This window comes from Mizuhopecten yessoensis, unplaced genomic scaffold (assembly GCF_002113885.1).
Source record: "Mizuhopecten yessoensis strain PY_sf001 unplaced genomic scaffold, ASM211388v2 scaffold3961, whole genome shotgun sequence".
In the NCBI taxonomy this organism is placed as follows: domain Eukaryota; kingdom Metazoa; phylum Mollusca; class Bivalvia; order Pectinida; family Pectinidae; genus Mizuhopecten; species Mizuhopecten yessoensis.
The window spans coordinates 133,519-159,239 of NW_018405306.1; the positions used below are offsets into that span (position 1 = coordinate 133,519).

At 33.2% G+C, this 25,721-nt stretch overlaps 2 protein-coding genes across 5 annotated transcripts in view; one reads left to right on the plus strand and one right to left on the minus strand.

Annotated features, from left to right (window-relative positions):
- Positions 1-3,741, minus strand: part of LOC110448243 (WD repeat-containing protein WRAP73-like) — a 65,886-nt gene extending 62,145 nt beyond the window's left edge. Inside the window, exon 1 of the mRNA XM_021494396.1 lies at positions 3,331-3,741. Within this exon, the coding sequence (XP_021350071.1) occupies positions 3,331-3,399 (69 nt within the window). The 5' untranslated portion in view covers positions 3,400-3,741. The remainder of the gene's footprint in view (positions 1-3,330) is intronic.
- LOC110448242 (tumor protein 63-like) overlaps positions 1-23,748 on the plus strand; it is a 63,786-nt gene extending 40,038 nt beyond the window's left edge. Inside the window, exons 1-15 of one of the 4 annotated variants that reach the window (XM_021494394.1) lie at positions 3,788-3,872; positions 5,453-5,602; positions 6,006-6,129; positions 8,823-8,921; positions 9,279-9,349; positions 10,860-10,938; positions 11,651-11,837; positions 12,433-12,543; positions 12,772-12,877; positions 13,333-13,454; positions 13,640-13,734; positions 13,972-14,093; positions 19,736-19,975; positions 20,442-20,535; positions 21,635-23,748. In XM_021494394.1, the coding sequence (XP_021350069.1) occupies positions 5,484-5,602; positions 6,006-6,129; positions 8,823-8,921; positions 9,279-9,349; positions 10,860-10,938; positions 11,651-11,837; positions 12,433-12,543; positions 12,772-12,877; positions 13,333-13,454; positions 13,640-13,734; positions 13,972-14,093; positions 19,736-19,975; positions 20,442-20,535; positions 21,635-21,940 (1,875 nt within the window). In that variant the 5' untranslated portion in view covers positions 3,788-3,872; positions 5,453-5,483 and the 3' untranslated portion in view covers positions 21,941-23,748. Of the gene's footprint in view, positions 1-3,787; positions 3,873-3,948; positions 4,137-5,452; positions 5,603-6,005; positions 6,130-6,976; positions 7,261-8,822; positions 8,922-9,278; positions 9,350-10,859; positions 10,939-11,650; positions 11,838-12,432; positions 12,544-12,771; positions 12,878-13,332; positions 13,455-13,639; positions 13,735-13,971; positions 14,094-19,735; positions 19,976-20,441; positions 20,536-21,634 lie in introns of those variants that run through there. The other 3 variants (XM_021494393.1, XM_021494392.1, XM_021494395.1) reach the window with 3 other exon arrangements.
- The last annotated feature ends 1,973 nt before the right edge of the window (positions 23,749-25,721 follow it).

A 25,721-nucleotide genomic window follows, 5' to 3' on the forward strand; every position in this document is an offset into this window, starting at 1 on the left:
ATCATTGCAATAATGTCTACAGTTTTGATATCATATTTCTTTTTGATTGTTTGGAAGTTCTTTTTTACATATATAGAATAAATCACATCCTTCAAAATTACGATAATCAAATTAAAATTAGGTTGTTGTTTTTTCATGTTAAAATGTTTTTTTTGCTCTTTTGTATTACCATCATCGTCTTCTAGATATGCAGAGAATATTTTTCTCTTTGGCGTGTTAAATGAAGAGGAATCTACAAAGACGGTTTTAAGTCCCTTAAAGACTAATATTACTAGCATGGTTAACAAAGCTTGATTTACCTAATCTATAATTCATACCTTGTGCAGTATTTACATTTTTTCAAATACTATACAGTTGATGTGCATTGTTTGATTGAAATGTTTGGACAGTAGCATATGGTGTATCAGATCTTATAATATACGATTACTTATTACATTCATTCAACTCTCTCAGTATAAATGTTAACAGTAAACAGTTACACTATTTTTCATTTTTACACTTTTTCATTTAGTGTTTTTTATACTGCTACCGTTTGTAAGCGAAGCAAACGTTTGGTGGTACAGTATAAAGGCAATATATATGTTTATCATATGGCAGGAGACAAATTGGGAAATTTAAGAAAATATACAATTAAAGGTACTTATAACATTCATCCGACTCTTTCAGTTAAGATTTTAGACATTTCACCTCTCTTCTATTTTCCTTTTTTACATTTTTTTCATGAAGAGTTTGTTATACTGCCACTATCTGCCAAGAGAAAATTTGGCAATATTAAGGTGTTTTGCACTGTTTGGCAGGACACATAACTTTAAGGGAACTTGAAATAAGAAAACTGAGGCACGAAGTGTTGGCAGTAAGACAATGGTAAATGGAACAAGGGCATTAATATTTACTAAATTTTCTAATCTCATAAATTTCATTGATTATAGATTAAATTAAAATCCAACTACATTAATTAGCTAATAAGTGCCACAAATTTAAATTCAATTGGATTGATAATTGACATGAAAGATTAGCAATTGACATTAATCTTAGTTCATATTTAGTCTTTCATATGGTCTGTCAGAAAAGAAGGTTTCTGTATAAGGCATAAACTTTCTGACAACATAGAAAGAAAAAAAACAGGCACTTTTCCTTCAACTGTTTGAAATCACAAATCGTCAAGAATGTATAACTGTCACTAAATTCCATGTAGTTTATGACATCCATTTTAAAAACATAACATTCAAAGAGTAACACTTAGTTTTTGTTCAAGTAATGGCCTCTTTATATACATAAACATCAATTTATAAAAATCTTTCCCAATTTATCCCCTTTCGCTTTGGTAATAGGCTTAAATATGTATGCAAGTTGAACTTAGGTAAACACATGCATTGTGAAAGTTGCAGAGAAGTGAGTTTTACAGATTTAATCTACTTACAATAGATTTACCTAGTTTACTCTGACATGCCTTACACAGTATTACATCTAAATAGCTCCAATGTAATGGATTACGTCATAAGCCCTTGTTGTTTTCAGAGCACTAATGTATTTATTAAATATTATCATTAATTTTTTGTCTACATAAAATTCTACCTATTGGAGAATGTTAAGAAAAACATGTACCTGAAAAGGTGTTTCCCTAAAGTTTGACATCGACCTTGTTATTTTGTGGTATTATTACATAATGTAGGCATTTCACCCCAACAGTTCATGGGAGGTATTTTATTGACAAATACTTATGATATATGTTGAATGGCTTTTGTTTTTCTAAGATATTACATGAGGGTATATCTCTTTTTTTTACACATGTAATAAAAGTTTTTTCAGACATAGAACACCATAATATTCACAACCTTAACACCTACTTAGTTACGCAATGCCATGAAGCATTTTCACAGCAATGTGATGTATTAATCACAACACCATGCTCATTGGATTTTATACTGAAAAAATGTCCATCAATTTATAGCACTATAACAATCCCTAAAAATCTTTATGGCATGTAGATAAATTCTTTAATAAAATATGAACATAACAGTTCGTAGGGTTTTGCATTTATTTTAATGTGTATAGTTGCAAGAAGGGAGGCAAATCTTAAACAGCAGTTCTATGTCAATAAAGCAAAATAAATCAGTGACTTTCCTCAATACTGGAATATGAACTATCTAGCATTAAAGGTCGAGGAAAGTTAGTGAAATGACGGACACATTTTAAATCATATCTATTGCTTATTTTATGCTCAGAATTCAAACTTTATGAGCACACATTAAACATATATGCCCGGTGCATGATTATTTATACAATTGACACTTTTTACATTTATCTACTACAAAAAAAAATCAATTTTATTTATTTCATCAACAATTTAACATAAAGGTTGGTTCATCAAGTTGTTATACCACTTATAATTTGAATTTTTTTTTAACATGACAACAAACCTTTTTTAAGACAAATCAGCTAGACCACGATAAAATTTCCATTCTGTACCATCGCAATCGTCCAACATCAAAAAATGGTCTAGTCTAATATCATTTCATTGACATAAATTTATCGACCGACAAAATGTAGTTTCAAATTCAATATTCTATTTAACATACAACTGTAAAAGTTTCACTTCACCTAATGTTTTTAAAATAACATGAAAGTACTAGCCTTTTTGGAAGTGATGTAGTCAGTTATAAAATTGGTTCTACATAAAAATATATGACAAAATATTCAATTTTTGCCTTTTTTGATAGTTCCTAACAAGAATTATGTGATCACTGATATTCACTCATTTTTTTATTTTAATTCACTTATCATTACCTCCAGCTGAATAACTAATCTAGGTACAGTTTTTTCAACACCACATATGTAGGTAGCTACTAACTTGATCTGAGACATGATGACAGATGTACAAGTTATTGTTAATGGCTTTGTAAACAAAATATAGGGCCATGGATGTGTTGATAGAATGTTAATAGAACAGTTTGGAGAATATCAAACTGGCATTAAAATGTCATTAAAACCCTAACTGTTACAATACAATAACTGGTCCACATCAATAGCGGAAACTGCAGAACTTCACTTTAATAAAAACAACTTTTATTACAATGTGTGATGCACCAATAGGTATATATAACAAGGTTACAACTACTGTAGGCCTACTTTACAGTTAAACAGTATATATATAATCTAAGGCGTATATGATTTTAATGGTAAGAAAGGCATATGTACTGATGATAACCACTAAAATCTACATATTATTACACGAAAATACATTAGTTTGACAGTATCATGAATTGTCATGATACATCTTAAAAGAAAACTACCTCAGTCTACTAAGAATCTAGTGACATGTTTCCTTACCAAGTATTTCCCATCGGGCGAAAACTTGCAGAGTTGATTGGTTTGTCGAAACAGCTCAGAAAAATTCATCTTCTCCTAACTCAGCTAACATGTATACTAAATCGAGAATTGAACAAGCCAACAGACTAAGCAACGAGTAAAGACACAATATACATTTTAAATGTCAAATAGCAAGTGTCAACATGCGGATACCGCCATTTTGAATTCAGCGCCAAAACAATCGCCGCATGCCTGTTATTTCTTACTAAATATGCATTTTAAAATTGTTTAAAACTGCAGACCCGGCTATTTTCTTCTGTCAAACAAATGTCAAATTGTTGTTTGGGTCGCAAACCTGTCAGGCGTGTCGTAAACAATAGATTGTTTGCAATGTTTTCATAAGTGAACCAACTCCTAGTAGGGGTGCCCCTTTCAACGCACCGGTGGCTCGCTGATTGGTCAGTTAATCAACAGAGCCCTGGATTAGGTTATAAAGCAGCTTCTATGGCCGGTTAGAGCCATCGACCACCACTGTCATTTCGTCTATGGATATAACCCTACTGGTAATGTTTTAGTTTTTTCATTAACAGTTTATCTTTAATTGTAAACTAACATCAGCAGCGAAGAAATATGTTGTGACGTGTTTTCCCGCGAACAGTGTTCACCGCCATTGATATTTTGTACCACGTGGTATGCAATGGAGTCTCTTTGAAGTAAGAGGTAGGCTAGTTTGTGTACATGGGATGTTATAGACGTATCTATATGTGTTTTGGGGCCAACAAATTTCATGCTTCTTCAACGAAGTAACACCTCAACTCATCATCATCGTAAGTAACTTATTCTAAATATTTTATCGTGTACAGATATGATAAATTCCAAGTAAACTGTCACAACTTCACACGGGACACGCATGGTATCCCGAGAAATGTCAATGGCGGATGGGTTTTCAGAATTTGTATGTCGGTCGTTCATAATTTACGACTCTTATATCCATGTTCACCTTTAATTTGAAATGCATCTGACATTCTGGAAATTGTTGGGAAAGGACACATGTAATCGGGAAAACATAAGTTGATTGACTATGTGCTAACTGTTGGATTTTATTTTGTAAACAAAGACTCTTCGGATGTTTGACGGAGATATCTTTACCGTTAGCAATTCGTTATCAAATGTATAACGAAGGTTTGTGCTTACTCTATTAATTTAGTTTTATTCATATCATATTCTTGATTTGAATTTGCATGAATGGATTCATTGACGTAATTGCAAGTTGCATCATATTTATTTTTGCACACTTGTTTATTTTTTGGGTAATTTCCTTCAATGTATTTTTCTGCTCGAGTTTTATCAATTTACAGTAACTATAAATCATTTATTTTCGCCGTTATATATTTTTAACAAGCATTTTCAATACGGTCTTTTGAATAAATATGTGTATAAATTAATATTTTAATTAATTGGTAATAAGATAATAAAAAAACACAAAAAAATAAATAAAGTAAGGTGATGATTGAAGATGATATTTTTATAAAAATCATTTAAATAGATAAATGTGTATCAGTTAAACCAGTATGTTATAACATGGTTACACAAATGGCTATAATTTGAGGTAGATTTGATCACTTGTATCAGTTATATTTTACCCTTTGACTTGCTTTGTGGGAATTTAGGGCTAGCCTTTAAAGTTCGGTAATCAGTTGACACTAGAGCCCTTGTGTCAATTTCAATACCTGTTGGGTATTTTTAAGTCAGTTTCTATGCCTATGTAAAGTAGAAACTAAATCCAGTCATGCATGACATAGCAGTTATTGGTAGCTAGGTCAGGTTTCTTTAACAAATTCTGAGTATCAACAATGACATCACCGGGGCAACGTGATATACACACCGTACAAAGAAAATTGAATTCAATAGATATATATTGAGTGTAGGAAATTCTGAATATCAACGGCAACACCAGAAAACCAATATTTGGATAAGACTTTTATTGAAGCCTTGGAGGTTCACCAGGAAAATGTAAAAAATTCCATGGATAGAGGTACTACCATTTCTAGATTTGTGCCATAACTAGAAGATGAAATACTGGATTAAAAGTAAAATTCAAATGGAAGTTAGCTAGTATGTGATGAATTTCTTTCTTTTGCAGATTCAGTAAATTCATTCATCGTCACCCTGTCATGTCCCAGCTGTCTACTGCTAGTACAACAACTACTAACGGTACACCCTCTGGCCCACCAATGTCTCAAGAAACATTTGAATACCTGTGGAACACACTAGGAGAAGTCACAGAAAATGGGTAAGTCTTCTTTAATTTTTCTACCTTTTCCTGAAAAATGAATTCATATTGATCAATCAATATCATAGATTAAGAAAAAGGACTAATAAATGAACTCCTCGGAATGCTTTTAAAATCACTAATAAGGCCAATTTAAAAAAATCTTGTGTTTCCACTAATTCTACCTACCCTAGAATTTTGTACCCTTAAGTTTTTAATGGCATTAAGTGATAAGCAATGTTAAAATCAGGACTCCTGCTCTATAGAAACAGTAAAAATATGTTTAAAAAACTTTTAAAAATACCTACCTCCTATATATTGTTTCTCTGAGGATGATAGCGGAAACACAAGTAAAAAATGTTTTGGTCTAATTACTGATCTGGCATAATAAGTCTCAAAACAAATTATTTAAATTTGATTTCAGTGGATATACTCAGATTGCGAGCAGGGAATTAGATTACGAATATGCAGAACCGGTGGGTGATGAGACAAGTTTACAGATTGAGAGATTCCAAATTCGAGGCCAAAATGACTCCATATCTGATCTGGTAAGTGCTTTATTAAGATTTTTCATTAATAGCAAGTAGTGCCATTTTAGTCTTTAATTTGTCTTTTATCAATTAATCATTGCGTAATTTATGTGTTTTTACAGTTATATTGAGCAATTTTGCTGATTTTTGTTCTTGTCTATCTAGCTTATTGACACCCAAACAAAATTGTTTTGATAAACTGTGTGAAGCGTGAGCGACTTTGTGACTTCATGGTGTGTACACTCCAAAAAGACTACCACTCAGTGCCTAGTCTTGACCACATAGCTGACACACGTCCATTACAAATGTGTTTACCACACATCAGTGTGTTTTACCTTTAAACATAGGTAACCCCTAATGTTCACCTGTAGCACAACTGCAGACCCACCAAGGGCTTTGTTCTGGGTGTGACCAGGGTCACACAGATAGGTGAGGAATATGGGGATCCTAAATTTACTTTGAGGGATACAAACATCTTGACAGAATGTTTGATTATCATTAAACAGGCCAGATAGAAAAGGAAAACAAACACAGGTCTGGCCTGCTTTTAAATTTTCAGTGTGTACTGTACGCCTGTACACAGCCCCACACACCATTACAAGTCTACAGCCACAACACCATGTGGTTGAGCTAAAAATAAACACAGGTAGCGTCTCTTCTGGTTGTCAAGGCAACCTGGTGAAGCTTTACTCATTAAAAGCTCTGACATTTGAGCCAGGTTTTCCCAAGGCCAGTAGGCATTCAGATATAGATTTTCCAGCCTCTGTAGCCACATATAATTATTGGACCAGGCTTTTCCCTTTGTGTAGTATGTAGCCTCGTAACAGAAGTCATTAACATAATAAATTCTCAGTGAACCCAGTGGTGTGTACCTATATTGTAGATTGAACAGCGCCTGATCTGGTACTTACCTGTACATGTCAGGACAGGTAGATAATTACGTACCTTAGCAAGACTGGACATGCCACATATATGTAGATATTTCAGTAACTTTAAAGCAGATATTTAGTCTCGAAATGCATCAGTGAGACCATTGGATTGAACAGTTATATCTGTGATATATATTTATGTTAGAATTTTTCCTGTGATATTACATACACTCCGTCCAAAATGATTAAGTTTGAGAGAACTGGATTCACCACATACAGGGTAAGTGATTAGGTGTCGAGTTTATTAGTAACTCGGACCACATGGTGTTGTTAGTAATGTACTTAATTAGAAATTCTCAATAATTTTCTTACGACAAAAAAGGGGGGGGGGGGTCAGAATGGGTGTTTATTGGGGGATTTCTTCATTAAATTGAAGTCATTAAGAAATATTAGGGTTAACATAGAAATATATCTTTGATCATCCGTATAAACAGATAAATTATGTTTCAAATTTTTTATGTGTTTGAATTAAGAAAGAATTGTTGAAAATTGACATTGATTATTGTTTGGTCATTTAACTTTATATTCTATTAATTTTAATCATTATTGAAACATCTCAATCATTCATTATCAATGAAATATTTGTGTACAAAGGTCAAGCCAGGTGTGTATGCTAATTATATCACTAGCTGCAGACTGTTGCTGGTGAGATCTGCTAAAAATACATCGGTTGATCAATAAATATTGATAGATTTTTCATAAGAAGCTTTATGAATAGAGGGAAAAGTACAATTTTTTTGTGTTCAACAAAAGCAATTCAGACATAATTTCGAAATTAATTCTCTAAAATATTATTGGAAATGTGTTTTCAAACATTTAAAATGTTATTGTTGATTATTTACACTCAGTTTTAAAATACATCTTTTGTTTTGTATCGTTTTAAGTCTTCCTATACAGTACTTATCTATTCTTTCATAATTTTATTTTGTGAATATATTGACAAAAACAATAAAGAAAATTTTGTTAAAATAGCGATGTGTGTCCCACTGAAGGTATGAGTGGGTAGACTTGTACTCAAAATGTCAGGTTGTTCTTATCTGTAATGATATTCATAGACACAAGTAGGTCTAACATGATTACTTCATACCTATCGGCTGGTCATATATATCTACCACACTGACCTACATTATTGATTTATTATCTTACACTACTTATCTCCTTATTAACTGTTGTGAAGCAGAGCCTAATATGTACTGGTTTATACTGAGTTTACCTACCACATGATATAATAAAACTTCTATTTTTTTGAAAAATTTGTTCATAAATTTATTTCTTCTCCAGAAATATTAAGTAATAATACTGACATTTTAGTACAAGTGTTAAATATACTCTCAAATTAAAATCAAAATTAAAAGCATCAATAATTTACTACCAGAATATCTAACAAGCGAAGTGTACACACAGGAACATGATGGTAAAGATACATAACAAGCAAGGCATAATTGATCGTGAATTAAAATTAAATCAATTTGACAATCTCATGTTTTGATAGGTGTATTCAAATTTATTAAATGTAAGAAAGGTAAAACATATCCATGTTCCCACTCAGTTTTTAATTATGTGGTTGACTTGAAAAAAATAGCTAGTTAACATTCACCTGCTTTAATGTTGATCTATACCTAAACATATTTTTTTGAGGGAAATTGCTGTTTCAAAGTTGAAGAACAGCAGGCTGTTTTTGCTGGCAACCAGCTTTTAATGAAAACACTCATGTTACCTTTAAGGGGATATACTTTGTAAAAAGTTAAATTTATCAGATGTTTCATTTTGATGTCGTTGCAGCTTAACCCTATCATCGCTAACACAACATCGGCCAGTTCTATGAGCCCAGACTCCCAAACCAACATCATCGGCAGCTCAGCATCCAGCCCATACAATGATGTAAGTATCTGTGTTAGTTTGTGTCAGTTTTCGTAGAACAGTGCATGTAATGACTTAGTAATGCTTTCACCATGAATAGGTACATATAATGTAGATATTTCTTCACAATCATATTCACAATTAGATTCGGATTATGTATACTTAAATATTTCAAACATGTTTTTGGAATATTTCATGCTTAGTGACAATTTATTTCATACTATTGACATTAAATTCACTGTAAACTTGAAATCTTCAAGATTTAAGTTGTTAATTTGGTTTTTTTATTGACTTGGAATTTCATTGTTTTTTTTCTAAGTTTAGTTGTGTTTGTGCTCACTGTTTGATGTTGTTGTAATGTGGATGTGTTAATTTCAGACCATCACATCCCCGTCCCCATATTCACCTCACACGGGAATGCAGTCCCCCATTCCATCAGTACCATCAAAGTAAGTCAATCTCCTCCTCACAATTCAATATTTTCATCAGTAAAGGGCATTTCGTTATTGTAATTTCCATCGTTTTCATCAATTTCCATTGTTTTCATCAATTTGAAGTCAAAGTGTGAATGAAAATTTTGTTTATTTCATTAAAAATTTGTCTTCACTTTTGTATTTGAACCTGTACTTCAAAAAAAAAATGTTTAGGTTTCTTGTCAATATCATTTATTTTAAGGATATCTTAAAAATAATAATTCAACAAAATAAAACAATATCATCATACATCAAGATACTTGTTTAAAATTTTCTTTTAAAAATAAAATTGTAAAAGAAATGTATGTATTTATTTTATTGACTTATTGATAATAGCCGGGTGGGGATAGGCAATTTGCATGTGGCTTTACTGTGGTGAACTTTGTAGAAATATTGGAACAAGTTATCATGACACAAGACATTGTTGTAGTATTGCTCCAAAATAGATTATGTACGTAACACAATGGCGTGTTTGATAGCCTTGGGGTGCTCTACAGCATTGGCCATTGTACGTGTTCCAACTTGAAAGCCCAATTTAAATCTCCCCAGAATATTGATGTTATCAGAAAAGTCATAAGGTAAACAAGCCGGGTCCCACAGGCTAAACCTGTACAACGACTAAACAGCATTGTAGGTTTCCATTAGACAGGTACATTAATTAATAGTTCAAGGTAGCGATCAAAAACTTCTCTTCAATTATTAATAACAGAGAATCATTTCAAAATGAGCACATGTGTAAAATGTATCAACCTGTGTGTACAGTAAAGTTTGAAATTCCCCTTTTTGCTAAAAATGGACTCTTCTGGCTTAGTAGTTAAGTGTTGACACAAAGGCCAGTGTATACTATAGTGTACCTGAATTTGATATGAAGGAGGGGAGGCACTATTGACTCACTCTGGTATTGATCTCCCTATGAAAGAACTAGTTTTTTCCCCCATTTATGCTAGTTCCTGGCTAATGAACACGAACAAAAGTGAGGGATTGTCCTATTGGGACTGGTACCGTTAAATAACCGTAATCTAGGTCAACGACTCAGGAAATATTTTATGCTAGGCAGAATGCCTTTGTGTGACAAACACCAGCACATACTCCATTAGAACCACGCTTGGAGATTAAATATCCTGTATACATACAGGGCTGTGAATTCAAAATGGCCAGACAAAAATCTATACCATAAGAGCGTTGTTCGTCAGGCTTGATCGACTTCTGTAATGGAATCAAAAACAACCATTCCAATGCATACGAGATATTTTCAATTACCACATTAACACATAGATTGTTTTATCTGGCAACTAAAAGAACAGGAAATGGGGATTTTTTTTCTTTATTCAGTTAACAGTGATATCTTAATTTTACCTCCTGTAGTATTCAGGGAAAGTCTATCATATTTCTTACAACACCACGAAGGAAAATATGATATTCCTACAACTCTCTGCAAGGCTTTCCACACAGATTTTCAATTCCGATTCTGTTCTTGTCTTTACAGCACAGACTATGCTGGAGAGCATGGTTTCGAGATATCATTTTCACAGCCATCGAAAGAAACAAAATCCACTACCTGGACAGTAAGTATACATACCACTAGTACAATAATTATCACATAGCAAGGCTGTTATGCATGTGGGAATTGAATTTACACCTGTTGTGTAAGAATCAGTTGTCACACCAGCCAAGACAGGTTAATTGGTCCAAAATACACTTGTACGTCTGATAATAATAATATTTACATATTCTAGGGTACTGTGTTTCATTCTCCTTTATTCAGCAATGGAAACAAGTGCATTTTTGTCATAAATACATTGTACATATAAACCAGGAACTATGTAGTGGTACAATGCATTAAATGATAAACTGGTAATATTTCGTTAACCTAAATATTACTTGACAGTTGACATTGAAGGCATCACAAATTTCACACATGGTTTATCACATGAATTAATTAACCAAATCAAGTTAATTACATTAACGGGCGTCACAGTTGTACAAGCACGCAAGAGGGCAGGCAATTAGAATAGCTTCTGACTACCAAGCTATCTTTGGATCACAAATAGCTGTTATAGTAATAATGTATGAAGGTTCAGTTTTAAAATGAAGTGAAGTGTCATAAAAGTTTCGCCCTTTCACTTCTATCCTTATGAAAGTTGGTTGTTGTCAAGCTGCAAATTACACAAGATTGAAGAAAGACTCTGTAGTAAGTGTTAAACTGTTGGAATTAGCTGGGAATATAATCGCTTAAAATTTCAGTATTTTAAAAGTTCCTTTATTTTTTACTTGCAGTACTCAGAGGTGCTTAAAAAATTGTACGTACGAATGGCTACAACATGTCCTGTGAGATTCAAGTGTTTACGAAACCCTCCTCCTGGCTGTGTTATTCGTGCCATGCCCATCTTCATGAAACCTGAACATGTTCAGGAGACTGTCAAAAGATGTCCTAATCACGCAACTTCAAAGGAACACAACGAAAGTAAGTACCAGTTGATCAGTTTCAAATTAACCGAATAAAATTTCAATTTTCAATATTGATTTCTGTCATTTAAATTACCAATGTAGTGAGAAGTGTTTGAGGAAGTGCCTGGTTCTGTTACAGAAATTAATGAAAAAATTATTGGCAAATTTTGATCACTGAATCGGTAAAGAATATTTGTTTCCCGAGGCGAAAAATGGCATGACCTTACTTTTCCTGATTAGCTTCTGTGTGTTATCAAAAGACTGAATATGTCAAAATGTTTGCAAAACAGTCAGGGGTGTACGAATAATTAATTGATAGTGCTGCTGATTGTTTTCAGCATGATGTTCTGCTGTACAAAGGCCACCTGTTATAGTTATTGATCAATAAGCCATTAGGGTAATGAATGTTGTTCATTAATGAATAATGACTATTTGTCAGAGCTTATTGACACGTGTTTCTACTATTATCAACAAAGTTGTAAATATAATTAGTCCCAACGAAATAGAAATTAAAATTGAAAATATGCAATAGTCTGCTTTTAGACTTAGTTATTGATTTTTTTCTCACAAATTTCGGAATTTAAATTTAATTATTGACTTTATTTCTTCAGATCATCCTGCACCTACTCATCTTGTCCGTTGTGAACACAAACTTGCCAAGTATACAGAGGATGGCTATACTAGCCGACAGAGTGTACTCATTCCCCACGAACATCCCCAAGGTAATGGTCTAGTTCTCAAAAGTGACATTCATTCACATATTTTGTCACAAACAAACAAAACCAGTTTAGAATAGAAATGATTGTATTTCAACAGTGCAAAAAATTAAAATGAAATGACAATTCCATTTTCTACTATATTTTTTTGAAGGCAAATATTTACAATTGCAAATTTTGCTTTGAATTCTTGAAATACTCATTAGACTAATATTAATATGGTTTTTTCTACAGCTGGTTCAGAATGGGTGACAAACCTTTTCCAGTTCATGTGTCTTGGTTCCTGTGTTGGTGGTCCCAACAGGCGACCAATCCAGATTGTCTTCACATTAGAACGAGAGTAAGTAATTCATATCTTAACAGAGGGTAACTATTCCGGGGGGGGGGGGGATTTCATTTATATAATTTTCCAAGAGATGTAAAATGGAAAATTTGTCAATTTTATTATCTTTAAATGTTTCTCTTACTCTAAACATTGAACAGAAGAAGAAGAAAAGGGAAAATAGTTTTAAGATGAAACAACCAAAAAAATATGACTAGCTGGCCGATGCCTTAACTCATTCATCCCTACATATTTAAATTGGACTTGCCCAGTCTTTGATTTGGTAAGGTCCGAATGTGACTTTAGAGGTGAAAGGGTTAATGATTTAACAATGCAGTTATTATAAATAACAGTTTATGAAAAGAAACTTCAAAAGACCTGTGAAATAATGAGTTGAACATTTTAAAGTGTGCATATTAATTTTCATGTTTGGAAGAAAGCAATTATAATGGTGGTGTCAACTTTTGTTGTAGTAACCAGGTGCTAGGCCGTAGAGCCGTTGAGGTGAGGATCTGTGCATGTCCTGGCCGTGACAGAAAGGCGGACGAAAAAGCTGCTCTTCCTCCTTCCAAGCAATCTCCAAAGAAAGTCAACGGTAAGTTGGGATTCATATTAAGTTTAAAATGGAACGTGTTTGTAATTCAACATTAATTGAAGAAAACATTAATGGTTCGTATTAAAGTGAAAGACTTGCAATTCTTCTTCTTTAAATCTTGTAAAATGGATTTGTGAATTTTATTTTCATGGATTTGTGAATTGTGATTTCACTTTCTTTTGAAGGTTTCGGAAAGGTAACCATGGGAACAGAAATCACATCCATCGGCCCTGGAGGCAAAAAGAGGAAGATTGATGGAGAGGAAGCATTCACTCTTACGGTAAGATTTTTGAACACTTGCCCCAAAATTCAGAATGATGTGAATAATGAACATTTTGTCATAACAAGTGTAGACAGTGTTTCTTTAGGCCTGTATGATTAAATAGTACAGTATGTTATATGCCGTTTTAAAAACGTCTCAAAAAAACAAAACAAACGTATAAATAGTTTCTTTGTAACAGGCCTCCTAATGTTTGAAAGGACATCACGATCATGTTCTGATGATTGGTTGTTTCAGGTGCGAGGACGCGAGAACTACGAGATCCTGTGTAAGCTAAGGGACTCCCTTGAGCTGTCATCTATGGTTCCACAAAACCAGGTGGAGTCGTACAAACAGAAGCAAGTGGAGATAAACAGACAGTAAGTACATGTCACTGTGTCTATCATTGTACTGTGTAGTGGTGTAGTGATATAGTCTTGATGTCATCAATATCTGTGTAGTCGTAGCATTCATATACTCCAGTCATATTGCCATTTCCAAATCCTTATCCGTCAGAATTAACAGCCAAAAAAATCAACTTGGCCAAAGCAAACCATGCTTTTAAAATGTTGGAAAATGAGTAAAAGTTCAAAGAAAAATCTTCCTAACGAAATTTTGTGAATTGTACAACAAAAGTAAACAGCAACTTTCATTTATGGGAGTGTTAGGTCAATCAAAATAACCTACTGTTTCTTTTTTAAATAAAAATGTAACTTTATTTCCATTATTTAACTGTTTAAAAAATTGTGGGTAATAACAATTTTGGGGAAAATTTCACTTTAAATTATCAGTGGCAGAATAAAGATTTGGAATACATGGCAATAGGACACATTTTATCATCAGTGAATAAAAACCTGCTGGAAAAGTTAAGGTGGGTGGCAGGTGCAAATTGAGGACTGGAGAGCCACTTCTGCTGGAAATCGGAGAGTCAGTAAAGGGGAGATAACTCAAGGCAACACAGCCAACTCTACACACTGCACTAGAAATATATAATAAAAGTTTAGGAACTACACCATTGAGTCGAATAGCATAAGAATAACAGAATCTGCTGTATTCAATTTTAAGAATGAGAGAGGTATGATGCACTTTGATTTGTTTTAAAAGAACAATTGATTGAGATGAATGGCGTGTGTGAGAGAGAAACTTGCTTGTGAACTAATCACACCCTCAGCTTGTTAGGTGATGTATAACCATGATTTGACCATTCCATCTGTCTGGTGGGATCGTGGTACACATGCATTTCAGGTCTTTTAAAGTTGTGGATTACCTTTTTACAGGCCTTCTATTCAAGTCTCAGACTTTGAGCCCAATCATAGTGACTTTTTCGCGAAGCTGGAACCATCAGAAGTGTCCTTTCCCTCACTTTTCACCGGCAGCCACCTGAACTACAAACAGCAGTTCAATTTCTCAAGAAATGAATACATAGTCCCTGAAGTGTAGTAGACTCATCCATTTAGTGTGACTTTTAATGAACAAAAAAAAAAGAGAAATGTCGTAACGACAGATCAAAAACTGAATAGAGCTAAACGGCTAAACTTGTGCCTGCTCATTTCAGGTGGCTGTCGATGATTCTGGCTCGGGAAAGTAAAAGCAAGATGATGAAAAAATCCAAACGCCCACTAGCAAAACCTGGCAAAGTGATCAAACCTAAGACATAGACTAATAAGACGTTGAAAAGCCAGTAATATCATGGGGCTTTGATATTCCACCAAGCTACAGAAAGAGACAGTTCAAGGATATTGACATCATCTACTCTGACCTGGTGAAAGAGCCGTGGATATCCAACGAACAGTCTCGAGCTGATATTCCTGATGTCCGTGTCACATGTTCAGCACATCGCCTATCTCTGCTTGGACATGCCAGGGTAGATACAAGTGCTTGCCGAATTTCTTCCTTGGACAGCCGATCCATTCTCTGAAGTGTTTGAGATAGATCAGGAACCGCACCATTGTCCTAATTGCGTGGATGAGATCCAGACACTGTCATTGGCCTGAAATCTCTTTGATGAAGGGGTGTCACCACTGCTCTTACCATCATGGAGGGACTCAATACAAGGGCATCAAAAATGCCAATAATTCCCAATGTGTTCATAAACATTTTATATTCAACGATCTTCATTTAAACACATATTCCATTGAATAGTACAAATAATGATTTGTGTACATATATTCATTATAATGAATCCATTTTGCATGAAACATCTGATCATTTTTTTTTTTTGGAAATAGGATCTTTATTTTAAAGTGTCACTTTGTGTTCTTTTGTTTGGATTTTATTTATTGTTTTGTTTTGAAACATAAGTTATATGTTAAATCTGAACTTTGAAAAAAATCATACAAAGTTCTAATGCAGCATAAAAGTTTGCATTTTAAAACAAAAATCATTATTTGACTAAATTTGAAACTGTATTTTTAATTATTTTTTATCCGTCCATTTGATTAGTTATACCATGACTCTGGTAGTTATTTTTTAGAATTAATTGTTTGTTCAAAATCTCCTGTTGAAAAGATTTTAAAGAAGACAAGGAATCTCTTTTTATCACAAAGAAGGTTTTGTATCATTTGTATTCTATATATAGCTTATTAATTTATGTATATTTTTGCATTAAAGAAAGAATAAGTGCTTCTTACTTCAATCTGGAAATGATGAGAAATTATCATTTTTAGTTTCTTTTTCAAAGCCGTGCTGATAATTTAAAAATATGTATATAAATATTGATATTTAATTTTATTTATATTGTACATAGTACAGTTTTGTTTCTGTAATTCTATCGTGTGAATTAACTCATATGAACAATTATATTGGAAACTGGGTTTTATACACAGTTTCTTTATATTTATTTATACTCTGTACATTCTCAAATAAAATAGTAGTGTATATTTGTTGTTAGTTGTTCTCATTCAAGTTATCAGATCAAGATTCAACCCATGACTACTCTTTGGACCTCCCTCATTAGGAGGGAGACTCCCTCATTTTGACCAAAATTCACCAATCTCCCTCGAAACTCCACATTCAAGTCTCAACTTGCACAAACTGAAAATCTACATCCTGTGGTCAAATGATCTCCTAGTTATTGCCCGGTGTGTGTAATTACAACAGATGTGTCTGAATCAAATGAATAACTTTTTCGAGCTATTTTGATACATAAAAAGGGAAAGATAAATTGAGCAAAGCAGTTTAAGTTGGATTTCATGCACTTTCTCCCACATTGGAAATATGGAAAAATGAGGGATATATCCCTCATTGGAGGTGTCAGGGGTTGACACCTATGTCTTTGGTACATGCTGTTTATCAAGGAAAATTTTCACCCAACGGTACTTAAAGCCTTCATGGTGTAGTCATGATGAAATTTGATCTGGCAAAAGTTAAGATGTGACAAACAGCTTTGTATTCATAACACTGTGTCTGGTATATATCGAAGCTCTTGCCACTTTCAAATCTTTGTTTAGCTTGCAATTTTCTTAAGGTCTTAAAAATGTGTGCATTGTTATTTTGAATGCATACACCTGTTAAGTTCGCATTTGATATTTTCAAAATATGATGACAAAATATTTAGAATAATGAAAAACAACACTCCGCTTACCATGATTTGAATAGCTTGCCATAGAGTTACAGTTCACTAGACACGAATAGGAAATGTCTATCAGAATGGTTTGAATTCACTTAAATCTCAAATATTTGTTAATTTCTTAGATAAAATATTTTGATATTTAAATTTTATGATGCATGAAAAATGCAGGATTTCAACTTTGTCTCTTTTGTCGGTATACTGACCATTTGATTTGACCGCACCAAGTTGTTGTGATCTATACAGATAGAACTTTTGTTCTTATCCAACATACATTTTATAAGGGAACTAAATAATTATAGTTTGAAATGTTATACTTTTCAAGATTTCCTGTTTTCAAAACTGAAAGAAAGACGACAAAACATTTTGAAAAGTATAACATTTAAAATCAAATTCTTTCTAGTTCTCTTTGAAAGAAGATTACAAAACAAAACAGATGTGGATCATTCCAACTACTCAATAGGACTCTTAAAGAAGATTTTCAACTAAATCGACTTTGTAAATTCCAAAGAAAATGATATGAATTAACAATCAGGATCAAGATTTAGGTACACACACACACAAAGTCCTGGATTATCAAAAGGGTGTTTACCCAATTTTCTGAAACTAATTTCAAAAAGTTGTTTTAAATTAAACATGTCCGAACTTGATGTATTTAAATCAACTACCCAGTTAATTTTTTGTCTCTTTATCAATTCAGAAAAATGTAAAGTCACTCATTACCTTTTAAAAAAATCAACAAGTCTCAACTTGATTTTAAAAATAATCCGCTTCTAATATTACCCATTAAAAGCACTTTAAAAATTCTCTGAAGTGATTTTTCTGGTTGACTAGCTAGAATATTAGGAGGAGACATAGATAAACACTAAAATTAATATATTACTCAAATGTTCAAGGATTTTAAAATTATCTTATGTCTTATTTAAACAGCTATTAGTGTGATTGTTCAGGAATTTTTGTTATCTAAAATAATATGATTTATGCAAATTTATATTGCAACAATAAGTAATAAAAACTTGACAAAGGAAAATTTTGTTTAGGATCTGCCTACATAATCTGCTGCTGTAATAGTTGATAAAATATCATTGAGTAAAGTTGATATACCTTAAAGGTGTCCAGAGGCACTTACATGTGGTAAAGGGCTAATATTGGACATGTCAAAAAAAAAATCTTGTATATTTTACACAAAAGTAATATTGATACAAAGATCACTTTGTAAAGGGGTTAATGATGGTAAGCTAAAGACAAAAAGAACCCATAAATATGTGTGCTAATGTAAAGTTTGAAAAAAATCCATTAAATGATGAGTTTTAAGACTTTGTTAACTCGTTCACCCCTAAAGTCACATCTGAACCTTACCAAATCAACGACTAGGCAAGTCCAGTTTAGATATGTAGGGGTGCATGAGTAATGCTTACCAGAATTTTAATATCTATATGCATCTGTTTAAAATTTCCAAATTATTGTAAAATTGCACCTTTGATGACAGTAATATTAAAACCCTTAACAAATATTATCAAGTCCTTAAACATTATTTTCAAAACAACATCCAACAACTTGTCAAAATTCTGAAAAGGAAAGTTCAGGAGAAGGAAATTTCTTCAAAAAACGGTGTTACAGGGAAAATTGTAAGCATATCGGAAAAGCTGGAAAGAATAAAAAAAATCTGCAAAAAATAGACCTTCAGAAAAACAATGTGTTGTGAAAAAATAAAACTTTTTTATTGCAAAACAGAAATTAACTGAATTAAGTATTTATAAATTCCATCCGTGGATGCACATCATATTAAAAAATTAAATTGTCTGATCAAACAATGTCAGCAGAACCCCAAAAAATCATTATTATCAGTAATGTCTATAGAGTTTTACATCTGCCAAATACAGAAATGACTAACAGACATGCACACATTTCTAGCACAACATTGTGATCCGAACTCCGACTTTCCAGATATCTTGTCAATTTTATCACTGTATCTTATTCACATAAAGTTCGAAAAAACAAACCGAAAAAAGTCGGATTAGGTCGTCTTTTTAGAATTCCAACATCAACCTGGGTTCGAGCAGCACATTTTTGTGTGTAAAATATGTTCCAAAAGAGCATATGTATGATTTTGCTTCTCTTATAAAGACACAAAATGATTTGCGAGTATCAAACATAAATTACAGTCTGTGGTTGGAAATGGCTAAACATCAGTTTAAAGATTAAACAACCAGGTGGACAACATTAAAAACTATAGAAAGTGTGTTTTCTGACCTTGTCTAATCTGACTTCCCAAGGTGTCGGGTACGACAGGTTTTATTGTGTCAGATGAACACAACTGATACCAGTAGACTTAAATAACCTAAATATCAGACGCCTACAGTAAGTAGAGATAGACTTCAAAACATATGTTAACAACATACAGTCCCAGTAACTACCAAAAGGCCTAATCTGTAATCCTCAATATTTTTTCAGACCATCCGCCACACATCTTGTGTCCATCCCAAGTCGAGAAGGTACCCCTGTAACGACCCAGACGACCATGCCCTTCGGTACCGAGTCCACAGTGCAAGTAACAAGCTCCCAGAATGGTCATCCAGCCGTCACGGTCCAACAGGTTCTGTCCGCCCCTGTCGACAATCTCAGTCCCTCGGCCATCAAGGAGGAGCTTAGCTCAACACTCAATGGGTGTGCCATTGACAATTCCATCAAGAGGTTAGTTCGAAGTTTTCCTCCTGCCACAATGATGTGGAACAAGATTGTGGGCTACTTTGTCATGAGTCAATGTTTCAATGCAGAATGGGGGAGGGGGGGGAGACGTAGACTAATTTGTTCAATTACATCGCTGAATATAACATGATGCTGACTATATTGACTCTGATTTTCGACACGTTCGGTCATTCCAACGTCTGCTGAATCCCCAAATAAATTGCTCGTTTTAATCTTGTGTGACTGGTTATGTTAACCACTGCTCATCTGAACTATTGATATACATTTTGTATATATATATCTCCTCTTTGGTTTAGAAAATCGGCTATAATACAACATTGAAAATGCAAAACAAAGTTTTGTTATTAAATATTTAAAAACAAAAACTTTGCACAATTTTTCTGGTAAATGTTAAATTGACACATTATCTTTGTTTAAACATAAGAAAATATAACATTTGTTTTGCTTACAGTTGGTTAGCGAGTCTTGGTCTGTCGGCATATATTGATAACTTCCACCAGTTGAACCTCAGCACTATGCAGCAGCTGGAAGATTTCACTATCGAGGTAAGCCTTCCTTTGCTTGACAGGAATTCTTCAGGCAGCAGTCGTACTCAGAGTCATACACTAAATGCTAAGTTTGTTTTGAACAGAAACAGTAACTGAAAATATATTTTGTTCCTTGTCTGCCAATCCAATAAATTCAACTGTCAGAAAATATCTAGAAATTTCACTAAAGAGCACTCAAATTCTACCGCGGCAGTCAGAGGGACAGGTCATATGTTTTCAATTATTAATTCGGCACAATTGTGGCTTACTAAGTTGTTTTCAGCGGTTTAGAGTCGAGATACCGGTCATTTGCACTCTTTGCTCGACAAAGGAAACAGAGATCTTCGAAAGGTCACAAAATAAGTTTTCAATAACAGTTTTTGTTCAAAACAAACTTAGCATTTATTATTCATTCCAAACTAATGAATCTTATGCCGAATAGTCATACACTCATTTCTAGGGCCATTAAATGAACCCATTTTCTGTATACTAGAGGCACTCTGTTTCCAAAATTTGTCAAGCCAAATTGCAAAAGATATTTTCTTATCACGGCTTTCTATCTTTTCTAATACTCAAGTAATTCCATAAACAATAAGAGGTAAGTCGTTTGAAAATGTACAATTTTTCCAAATTTTCCCAATTATTTTTCATAATTTGAACCCTCTTCTGAAATCTGTTGCACTTGTAACCCCTAGGCATAATGATGCCATCAGTATTGGAGAAGCTCCCTGGACTTGACAAGAAAGAATGTTAATTTCCTCAACGACGTGCAGGTCATATATACTGGACACTTAATGTAATGTTGAGTGTTTACAGTTGAAATACAAAAAGCAGGTTTCGATAGATCTAAAAAATACTAGGTACATGTTTTATTACTCAAGGAGTTTTTTGCAACCATTACATGTTCTGTTCCCTAACTGAACTTTTACTGATGCTACAATCAATGAGGAAAGTTTGCTACGTACAGCAGCTAAAACTATATTGATTTTGTTATAAGGTCTTTTTGATATCATCGTGTTAGGAGAAAAAATCCTGATACTTAGGACTGTTTTGTATGAAACCATGAAGGGATGGTAAAATGAAAATTAGAAACTAAATGTGACCGTTATCATTACAGGACCTTCAGAAAATGAAGATCGGCACAAGTCACCGAAACAAGATCTGGAAAGCATTGGTAGAGCAGCGAAACCAGTCGGTGATTCTGTCCGAGTCGGCCAGCCTCCAACACGAAATCTCGACTGCATCAACAATGAGTATGTCATCCCAGAGCAGCATCACTCCCACCTCCAACTACTGCCCCGGCTACTACGAGGTCACCCGGTACACATTCAAACATACCATCTCTTACACGGCCAAGGCCGGCGACAAGGATTCCAGTAGTCCATCGACAAAGCGACAGAAACGGGAAGATGAATGTGTCTAGAACGATTGACAGAGGACAGGGTGCAAGTGAGAGAGGGAGAGAGAGATCTTTATACAGTGCTTACCTATGCACAAAAGTGTTCTTATATATAGAATTGACTCAAAACACAGTTCAACTTGAAGGTGTTTTGCCTAGCAAGTGTGAATCAAGGTTGATGTGCGTTAGGCCGTTAGTTTGGCAAGGGTGGCAATCAACGATGTGAATATTTTTTGTATGTTTTTTACTGGGGTTATGAAATATCCCGAAAATCAATTGAAATGTTTTAAGGTAAATATTGACATTTATGTCTAACTTGATGATTTGTTGTATAAGAGTTGTCATTGCTTACCATGTCGCACGGTGGTACAGTTTCTTGCTGAAAAACAAGGAGTATGAATTCATCATTCTTGACTCTGTTACATTAAGTTTCATCTTGATAATTATTATTGTAAAAGTCGTTTTTTCATTTGGTTATAATTATTCGTAATTGTTTGCAGAAACATTTTTTTCACGGAAAATACAATCCACAAAAAAATTATAGCAAATGATCTAACCCTTACTATATATAGCACTTTGTACTACGAAAACAAGATGTAAAGTGTGTAAAAAATAGATCCTGTGAGACTTATCATTTTAGCAAATCTGTAAAAATCATGGATGGCTAAAGACAGTTAACAAAAAAATATGTGTATGTCTTAAAGAGTTCCAAATTATTACTCCCAAATAACACACACAAAATAAATTTGTATTTCTGCAAATATTTTAACAAACACTTTAATGGAAAAAATAACTGAACACATAATTAAGATGAAACTCAATGCAACAGATTCTTTATGTACTTTGTGTTTAAATGCAATATATACCTTAAAATATGTTCATGATGATCGTGTTGGTAATAATACTAGGGGGAAAATGATAGTGTAAAAATATTGATATGACAAGTGTTCAGGGGAAATAACTGTGTTCAAGCCACAACAAATTCTCATTTCATACATAATGTAGCAAACTTCAAAGTTGTAGTTGAAAGCCATGACACCTCCTTAGTGTAATCATTATTATTATTTTGGTCTCTGTACTTTCTCTTGTTTCATAGGGGGGATAACTTCGACTCTACATTGTTGAAAATTGAAATTATTTCAAATATATATATACTATAGTAGAAAAGCTCTGAGGTGCATGTGCTGTTCGTTTTGAAGTGTCATACAGCATCAAGAAAATCTGTGTTCAGTAGAAAGAAAACATTCCGTTTTATTTTTATACCAAGTTGTTTTCCATATTAATGTTGTGTTGTTTTTGGTGGAACATTTTGCTGTTACTTTGGCAGAATATTTGTTGGTAATCGTGTCTCTATCCGAGATCGATCTTGGATACATTTTGTACAGTGCTTGTGGACAGGGTTCCATCCTCTGGGCCTTTGTGCTAGGGCTTTGTTTTTGTTGTACATATGTAAAATCTTAGCTTTTTTGTTGGTAGTTGAGAGAACAATGTTGATTCTTATGTGTGTGGTTTTCCCTATCTTACACAAGTGTTTTATTTCACCTGAAGATGTTTATTTAAAGATTATACCAAGTGGAAGATTTAACCATGTGGAGCCATTTGTTTAATAAAACTACAGTTGACATGTCACTGTAGAAAAATACTGTATAGGGTTATTGCCATGATGCAGATATGTAACTCTGCAACTGTATTACAGTGAAATGTGGGTCAAAGGCAACAGCAGGTTCTTTTATACATAATGTAGAAAAAGATGTATTTAAAAAACTTAATTTGCTGTTGAAAAGATCAGAAAAAGGCATAAATGCTAGAGGAAGTAATGGGAAACCTATGGGAAATAACACAAATTGTTTCCAGTAGGAAATAGCAAAGATACGAGTGATAATGAAAAATGGACTGTTTTACAAATGGCTCCCATAGACAGTACATATATAAAATATATATGTCTTGACGTGTTCATTCTAATTTATGTTTTTATATTTATGCAAGTTGCAATGTCCTATAAAATAGATTGAAGTGTTTCAGATTTTATTATTGGTTTATGTGAAGTGCATGTTTTTATACGGAGCGTATAGTTGTAATTCTATTAAGCTTTCCGTTACAGCTGTTGTAGAAAGTTTTCAACTATTTTTGGGCACAAATCTTGTTAAAAGATTTTATACGATTTGTTTTTAATGATTGTTGTTCCTCCGTCCACATTTAACTCTTTCCACCCCTACAAACCACAATATCTAGGACTCAAATCCATAATGGTAGAGTCCACCTTTGGTTTTTAGGGTTGGTAGGTTAAATTAATTTTTGTTGAATATCGAGTGAGAGGAAACATCATATTTGAAATTATATATATATACAAATGTATATCGATTCATAGATAACATTTTGTTCATTTCTAACTCATTATAAATCACATATGACTTGCAATAATCCGTTATCATTTTTTTAAAGTTTTATATGATAAGTATGCTGGTCTTACATCAATCTTAACCTTCCGCTTGTTCCTAACCAAGTATTTCTGTTATATAAAGTGTATAATTGATACAATACCATTTATTTTGGCCTCAGTTTTTTTCATCCCTAAACAATAAACACATGCTACAGCTTTATTGCTCAACTTTACAATTTTCGAACTCAGCAATTATTCAAGTTCAAGAAGATATATGTCTAATGTTTATTTTTACATCTTCTCTCAATTAGAAGACAGCAAAATATTTATCATCATCATTGGGAAATCTTTTGAATACTTGTTGAAGAAATTCAAAAACTTTTCTTAAACCTTATAATGTTCATTTAAATTGACAATAACTTGCAAATCAAGTATTTCTGTATTGTAGTTGTCATAATATTCATCTTTGGTGCAGCAAACATAACGTTTCGAACTAGCCTCGCCCATATCGGATCGCTCATTCTCATTAATTAAGTTAAACACTGCCAAACAGTAACTAAAGGTCTGTCAAAAAACATCAGGAGACTCATTCTCAGAAAATGCTTTTATTTTGAATTTTTACATAAAAAATTATCTGGTTTATAATCAAATTTCTTTTTTTCTTTTTTAAATAATTATTTTGTATGAGTGAGAACGTGTATAATTAACTGAATAAAGAATCAATCCAATTTATTTCTGGTACAATTGTACATGATTTGTTCAAATCTTCCTTAAAAAAAAGGATATATTTTTTTGGTGCCAATCAACTCTCTTATTGCCTTGAATAAATACTGATTGAATTATAACACAAACTTAAATTTGAATTATTTCAAAATTAAATCTCTGGTATAATGCATGAAGTAAGACTTGTTAATGACAAAGAAACTACAATGGTTGCCATGGTTATTTAAAGTTTAGTTTTAGTCATTGTCTTATTCCTGTATTTGAAAAACAAATGTGGTTCGATGCAATTTTTATATCAAAAGCTTTTAAGTAGATTTTGTCTTCACAAACATGTTAAGAACAAATAACTTTAAAAATTGATTTGTTTTGTTTGGAAATGGAATTGTTAAAATACATTTAATATGAACAAATGAAAATAAATACAATTACAATGTAATATATGTTTTGTGCTATTTCCTCCTGTAGTTTAAGAACTTGTGGCCTGACTAGAGGTCTAACCACTTGTACATCCTTACCACAGCACTTTCTGTCATGGCCACTAAACCTGAAACCTGCGAAATAAGCGAATCCTTGGTTAGAAAAAGGCTTTTTCTGTAACCATTTCCAGAGTTTGACCTTTAGATCTAAGACTTACAGGTGCCTTACTCCAAGACTGACATTTACCTACAACCACTTTGACTGGTGAACCCTTTAACTCCTCCC